Raw genomic sequence first — 7,637 nt, 5'->3', positions numbered from 1 at the left:
ATTAAAAAAAAAAAAAAAAAAAATGCCATCTATGTGCTGATGCCTCCTTAATTTTTATATCCATCTCAGATTCTCTCTCTGAAGAGCCACACTTATATATACAACTTCCTTCTTGGCATCTGCACCTATGTTATCTACTTCATACTTAATATGCTCAAAACAAAGCTCATGATTTTTCTCCCCAAGTATGTTTCTTTTCTAGGTTTCCCAGTCTCATAACCAGTGCCTTCCAACCACCCAACTACTCAAGGCCAAAATAACCTAGGAGCTGTCTTAATTCCTTACTTTCCTTCACCCCTAATATTCAATCCAACACCTTCTAAATATATCTTGAGTCTATTGTTTTCTTTCCACCTCTACATTCTCCACGCTAATCCAAGTCTCACTGTCTCTCACCAGAACTCCTGTAAGAACTTATTTTAATAGTATAAATTTAATCATCTATCTCCCCTCTTTAATTCCCTTCAATGGCAAGAAGTCCTACTGTTCTCAAAATGAAGTCCAGACTCTGTAAGTTGATCTAAAAGGTCTCACCTGATCTAGCCCTTTCCTACCTTTCTGTCTCCTTTCAGGCCACACAGCTTTCTCTCACTACATTTGAGCCACATGGTCTCTTTTACATGCTTTGAAAACATCAACTTCTTCCTAGCACTGGGCCTTTATACTTGTTTAACGTGCTCATTTTATTACTACCTACAATGATCAACAATCAACTAAGTTGAAGTAGCAGTCAAGAAACCAAATGACATATTGCATTCGGAAAATCTGCTGCAAAAGACTTCTGTAAAGTTCTAAAAAGCAAAGATATGACTTTGATGACTAAGTATGCCTGATCCAAGCCATGGTCTTTTCAATCGCCTCATATGCATTTGAAAGCTGGATAATGAACAAAGAAGACAGAAGAAGAGTTGATGCACCTGAATTGTGGTATTGACCAAGAATATTGAATATACTATGAAGTGCCAGAAGAATGAACAAATCAGTCTTAGAAGAAATACAACCAGAACGTTCCTTAGAAGCAAGAATGGAGAGACTTCATTTTGTTTACTTTGGACATGACATCAGGAAAGACCAATCGCTAGAAAAGGACTTGGTGTTTGGTAAAGTAGGGGGTCAGTGAAAACTAGGGAAACCCTCAACGGGATGGATTGACACAACAGTCAAAACAATGGACTCAAACATACCAATGGAGGATGGAGCAGGACCAGGCAACGTTTCATTATTTTATAAGGTCACCATGAGTAGGAGCCAACTCAACGGCAACTAACAACAACAACAACAATGATCAAGGCATGGTTCTTTGTACATGGTACATTCTCATCTTTCATTCCTTGGCTCAGATACCACCTTGTCATAAAGGCCTTCCCAGATGCCCCTACCAAAGTGACTCCTCCAGGGACTCTCTCATGTCACCCTGTTTACATCTTTCCTAGCATTCATCAAAAACTCAAATAATCTTATTTTTTTTCTACTTTTTTATTCTGACTCTCACATTGTAATATATATATTTTTTACTTGTATATCATATTCCTGTTTACCTCAGACAGTGTCTGGAACATAGCAGGCACATGATAAATACCTGTTGAACATATGAATGAGTGATTCAGTGAATTTTGTCGATATTTCTAATTTACCAGTAAATTAATTTCATTCCATTGTCGGAAATAAGCTGACACCTCTGAGGTTAGGTCTGTATGTCTGCAAGGATGATGCTACAAACTGCACTATAAAAGGGGCAAGGTGGGCAAACACCATCTTTATCATTAACTGCATAGCAAAGATGAGCATGAATCTAATTCCCAAGAGGAAGCGGATCCAGGCCTCACCTTCCCGCATTTCCACTCCTTGTCACTAGCCATTTTCGTGCAATTCCCTGTCTGACTCTAACAACACAGAGTTAGGTAAGACATTACTGCCCAGCCTGAGCCAGGTCAAAACTTCCCCGGCCACCAGAGGCCAGGTCACTGGGGAGCATCCATAGGCTTAGAAGTCTACACAACTCCCTGCACAACTCCCTGTGGCATCCCTCTTTCTCTCTCTTCCTCTCTCCCTCCCCTCTCTCTCTAGTCCCCTGGGACTAGGACACAAGCTATAAGGACTCTGTCCTTCTTCTCCAACTGCCTGTGCAGTCTTTATCATCCAGGCACCCAGAGCTGGGTCTGTACAAAATGACTGTACTGCCCGCCCCTGCTGGATCATTGTCCCTGTGGGTGATTAATTCTCTAAAACAGCTTACGAAAATTCACAGTCTATTACTTATTCTTACAGTTACCCATTTACTAAAACCAGAAAGGATAGAAGCAAAGAGAAGTATCAGGCAAGGTCTGGGGGAGGTCCTGGTCAGGGGCCCCCATTGTTCCAATGGATGTGCTGCACCCTTTCCCTTGCATGATGTTCTCACCAATCCTGGAAGCCCCCAAAAGAGAGCATACCCAGGTCCCGTGTCCCCTAGTCATTAGGACCTCAATAAATATGCATGACTATGGCCTTAATGCATAGTTTTGATCAGCCCAATCACTGAATATACATGACTGCATCAGATCTGTTTCCTCCTTTCCTAAAGTTAGTTGGCCAGGTGTGGGCCCTCTGTAGCCACTTCTTGCCCAGCTATTTTGGAAAACAAAAGTATTTTGATTGCTTGGGTTATTTTCAGAAACCAGAGTCAAAGGGCCAAAAGTTCTTTCTTTGTCCCACAACGACACAGTAATAACTCTTTCAATTTCTAGCATATCTGTTGGCATAATATGGCACTGGATGAAGAGGATCATTTATTGTTGTTCAAGCATCTCACAACCTGGTTCCCTCCAACCTTTCCAGTTTTGTCTTTTACAATGATTCTTCAGGTACTCTGTGCTCTGGCAAACTGGATTCTCCCTATTTCTGAGTTTATAAACCTCAGAGCCTTTGCACATGCTGTTCCCTCCACTTCATCTTCCCTCCTCTTCATGTCTCATCATTTCTGCTTTCTAAAATCTTCTGAGACTCACGAGTAGTTAAAGAAGAATCAATTAAGAAGATATTGCAAAATCAATTTTTAAACATTTCAAACTGGAGAATTTGGGAAATGAGCACTTTTATACATTGCTGGTGGGTATATGAATCATTAACATCTCTCTAAAGGGCTATTGACAGCTTAAAAAGTCTCAAAATATGCCTACATAAACCTTGACCAAAGCATTCTATTTTTAAGAATGTATTCCAATGAAATAATCACAGTAACTAATCATAATTATTGAATCTTTTCTATGTATTAAGTTGTGTAAAATCACTAATTATGTTTTTACAGAAGTTTTTCAAGGTAGGTTTTATTATCTCAATTTTATGAATCAGGAAAATTTGAGATAACTTGATAAGTAATTAAGAAAAATTTTGACACAGGTACTTTAATTCTAAAATACAACCTCCTAATGAGTCTACCACATAGTTCATATATTATATATATATAATAGTTTAAAAATACCCAGTACTTACAAAGTGTCAAGCACGGTGGTAAATACTATACCTACACTGTCCTACGAACTTGTCTAAAGCACTTAGTAGTGTGCTCCCCACATAGTTAAATCCTCAGTTAATAAGAGCTAGACTTAAAGTAGGGACAGTCAGTGGTCGTTCAGTGGTAGAACTCTTGCTTTCCACGCAGGAGACCCAGGTTCAATTACCACCTAAGCCACCTCATGGATAGCCACCACCTGTCTGTCAGTGGAGTCCTGCATGTTGTTATGATGCTGAACAGATTTCAGTGAAGCTTTCAGACTAAGACTGACTAGGAAGAAAGGCCTGGCAATCTGCTTCTGAAAAATAGATGAAAACCCTATGTATCACAACAGTGTCACCCACAGTGGATCTTGGGGATAGCACAGGGCCAGATAGTGTTTAGTTCCATTGTGCATGGGGTCACCATGAGTCGGGGCCAACTTGATGGCAGCCAACGACAACAACAACAACATATTTAGAATAGACACTGAGAATCCTCATAACTGGTGGGGAGCCAATCAGAAAGACAAGATTGAAGTCCAAAGTCTGAGAATAATGGATAACCTAGAACAAGTCATCTAGTCTGGTGGAACCCAAATGTTAGCCCACTACATCAGAATCATCTGGGTGAGCTCATTAAAGCACGTGTTATCACCTTCATCCTTGCCACTCTAACTCAGTACTCTTTGGGGGACACAGGAGTCTCTATTATTTAATAAGTACCGAGGGTGATTTTGATGCGCAACAAAGATTTAACACAACTAATTAACCTGAGCCTCAATTTTCTCAACATCTATGAGTTTAGGGACTAGACCATTTTTTTTCTTCTCTTTTTTATCCCTAATGCCTACTACACCACCTAAAACAAACCCACTGCCGTCAAGTCAATTCAGACTCATAGCAACCCTATAGGACAGAGTAGAACTGCCCCACAGGGTTTCCAAGGCTGTAAATTTTTATGGAAGCAGACTGCCACATCTTTCTCCCGCAGAGCAGCTGGTGGGTTTGAACCACCAACCTTTTGGTTAGCAGCTGAGTTCTTTAACCACTGTGTTACCAGGGCTCCTATACTTACAACAGTGCTGCCATACAGAAGACACTCAAAAATATTTCTGATTAGGTGAATATAAAGTGGACCCTATTATATCTGCTCTGCCTACCCATAGGGGTTTTAGGTAGATTATTTTTAAAGCTCCATTTGACATTTCATATGAAAATGGAAGATGCTATACAAAGTTTAATTTTATATATTTATTTTAATATGCCTTCCCCAGCTTTTTAAACATAGATCATTTGGGTTTTGGGTACCTAACATTAGACTGAATCTCTAAAAATGAATTACAGCAAGGTTACAAATAAAATACCTCCGCTACAATACTAAAAAATATTCTCAATCCGATGATTTTTTACTCAGAATTAAAATGCTACACAATGACCCAAAAGTCAACATACATTTGTACATGTTGGTTTCCATATTAAAGTTCAACCCTGTCAACTGTTCACTGCTTCACTCATTAAAATTAGTTTTAGACCTGCGTTACACCATATCTGGTATCTTTGCCTATCACCAATTCAGCAAAGTCTGTTTCAGGACTCTTACCGTATTCACCAGAACAGCAAAGTCTTGATTTAAAACGCCCAGAAGTGCTATTCTAGTTCCTCCCAACTGCCTATCATTCAGCTTATTTGCAATGCAGGCATCCTTTGGGAGAGTCATGGAGGTCTCCAAGCTCAGGCTTATAAGGGAAGAAAATGAAGGGAACAGAAAGCAAGTTCTTCTGGAAGAGGAAAAATAATGCCTTATCCCAGGTAAAGGGGTTCTGGAATAGAAAAACCTCTTGCGAACAGAAAGCCAATTATATGCTGATATGGGGCTCAATGTACCCACAAGTCAAATGACTAGACTTGAATTCTTAATTCTCCCTATGTGCTTCATGTGTTATAGCAAGTGATCCTCAACACAGAAGGGAAGGAAGAGATTAACGGCTGACAGTCTTGAAATGTTTGAACTCACAGAGCTGACAGAGGGTCCTCAACAAGACTTGTTGCCTGGTTTAGTCTTGCTCTGCAAACCTATTTCAGGAAAGTTCCCTTGGGTGATACTCCATTGATGGAAATAGAAAAAGCTTCACCAGAAAAAGGGGTAGAAAGAAACGATTATTTCTAGCTTACAATACTATTCTGGGATGTGTCTGGATTTATATTCAGGGAAGCAAAGATGAACGCTTTCAAATCTGGAACCAGCGCAAACTCCCAAGGAGGCAAAGAAAAGGGAAGGGGAGCTTTCTCCTACCTTCTGTGGTTCCAAACTCGATAGTGCCTTTTACTTGACTGAAGCACCATAGCGTGTCCTGGGTGAGCGTCCCAATTCCTGAAAGCAACACAAGGAAATACTTCAGATTAGGTAAGAGCTCCCAGTTATTCTTAAAAGGCCAACAAGAAAAGAAGTACATAGTGTAATCTATGCATTTCTAAATGGAGATTTGCACACCAGGTATCATCTTGTTGGAAAAGAGACCCTAGTCGTCCTGGGAGAATGGTCAGTCTGCAAGTACCACGTCCTGCTGTGAATCACTGCGCTGTCTCCTCCCATCTGACCATGCCAGGACAATTTTGAACTGGAGCAATTGGAGTTTGTCCCTTCTCAGCCTCTGGCAGCATCCCAGGGTGGTTATGGAGGGCCTGCAGTCACACCCTGTGTGACTGCCCCTATTCATGGGAATACTAAAGCTTTCCATTGTTTTCCTTCAGTGGTGGTGGGGAATAGAAAGAGGCACTTCGTTAGAGGGGTAAGAGGAAAAGAAAAGCAACATTTTCTCTTTTAAAAAACTGGGTTTCACAGCCTCATGACTGAATGGCCAGAAAGGGGTCAGAAACCCAGAGAACTTCCATCTCTCTTGCTCACTTCTTGACTGCCTGCCAAAGTCAGAAATGACTGGAGAATAGGGAAAGCAAAGGGTTGTGATGGGGGTGGGGTAGGGCTAGCACAGGGTGGGGGAGTCAGTTTCTGACAAATGTCAGCTATTTAATTCCTATGGGAATGTCTTATTTCTACTTTGCATTGGATATTTAGAAGGGTTAAATTTTCTGGCCCGTAGGCTCATTGTGACTTTTAGTTCCTATTATCATAAGTATTCAAGTCATAAAAGCCTCTCCAGAACACTTCTGGATAGCAATAGTACCAGTTTCCTCCTCAACAATGAGAATATTCTCTTCAATTCTACCACAGTTTAAAATTAAAGAGAATATTGCATAGTCAAATTTTGAGATGGTGTGTGAATTTAAGAACAATTAAATTCAGTGGAAAAAAAAAATCTAAAATCAAAACCAAATTGACCCTCCTTTCAAAGAGCACACAAAACTGAGCAGTCATCCTCATTGTCAGCAACAGATTTTTACTGAACTTCTATATGCAAACATTCATTTACTCAGCCAAGGAGCCCTGGTGGCTCAATGGCTAAGAGCTCCTTTGCTAACCTAAAGTCTGGTGGTTTAAACCCACCCAGGGGCTCCACAGGAGAAAGACCTGCCAATCTGCTTCCATAAAGATTATTGTTGTCGTTAGGTGCCATTGAGTCAGTTCTGACTCATAGCCACCCTATGTACAACAGAATGAAATGCTCCCTGGCCCTGTGCCATCATCACAACTGTTGCTGTGTTTGAGCCCATTGTTGCAAGCGCTGTGTCGATCCATCTTGCTGGGGGTCTTCCTGTTTTGGCTGACCTTCTGCTTTACCAAGCATCATGTCCTTCTCCAGGGACTGATCCCTTCTGATAACATATCCAAAGTAAGTGAGACGAAGTCTCACAATCCTCGCTTCTAAGGAGCGTTCTGGCTGTTCTTCTTCCAAGACAGATTTGTTTGCTCTTCTGGAAGTCCATGGTATATTCAATATTCTTTGCCAGGTCCTTCTTCCCAGTCTGCCTCAGTCTGGAAGCTCCACTGAAACCTATGCACCATGGGTGACCCTGCTGATGTTTGAAATACTGGTGGCATAGCTTCCAGCATCACAGCAACACAATTCACCATGGTGTGACAAACTGAAAGATAAGTTGTTAGGTTACAGCCTAGGAAGCCCTATGGGGCAGTTCTACTCTGTCACATGGGATCGCTATGAGTGGAAATCGACTCAATGGAACCTGACAACAACAGTCAGTCAGCC

The 7,637-nt window shown here is 41.0% G+C and overlaps 1 protein-coding gene across 3 annotated transcripts in view; it reads right to left on the bottom strand.

Moving 5' to 3' along the window:
- Window positions 1-6,316, bottom strand: part of PPP2R2B (protein phosphatase 2 regulatory subunit Bbeta) — a 566,434-nt gene extending 560,118 nt beyond the window's left edge. For 2 of the 3 annotated variants that reach the window (XM_004384934.2, XM_004384935.2), the window contains exons 1-2: window positions 5,966-6,316; window positions 5,768-5,845 (exon numbers count right to left, since the gene is read on the bottom strand). In XM_004384934.2, coding sequence (XP_004384991.1) covers window positions 5,768-5,817 — 50 coding nt within the window. In that variant the 5' untranslated portion in view covers window positions 5,818-5,845; window positions 5,966-6,316. The remainder of the gene's footprint in view (window positions 1-5,767; window positions 5,846-5,965) is intronic. The other variant, XM_004384940.2, reaches the window with a different exon arrangement.
- Between the last annotated feature and the right edge of the window lie 1,321 nt (window positions 6,317-7,637).

Source organism: Trichechus manatus, unplaced genomic scaffold, assembly GCF_000243295.1.
Source record: "Trichechus manatus latirostris isolate Lorelei unplaced genomic scaffold, TriManLat1.0 scaffold00130, whole genome shotgun sequence".
NCBI lineage: Eukaryota > Metazoa > Chordata > Mammalia > Sirenia > Trichechidae > Trichechus > Trichechus manatus.
The sequence above is the reverse complement of the archived record's forward strand: the minus strand, read 5'-3'. Positions and strand labels throughout refer to the sequence as shown.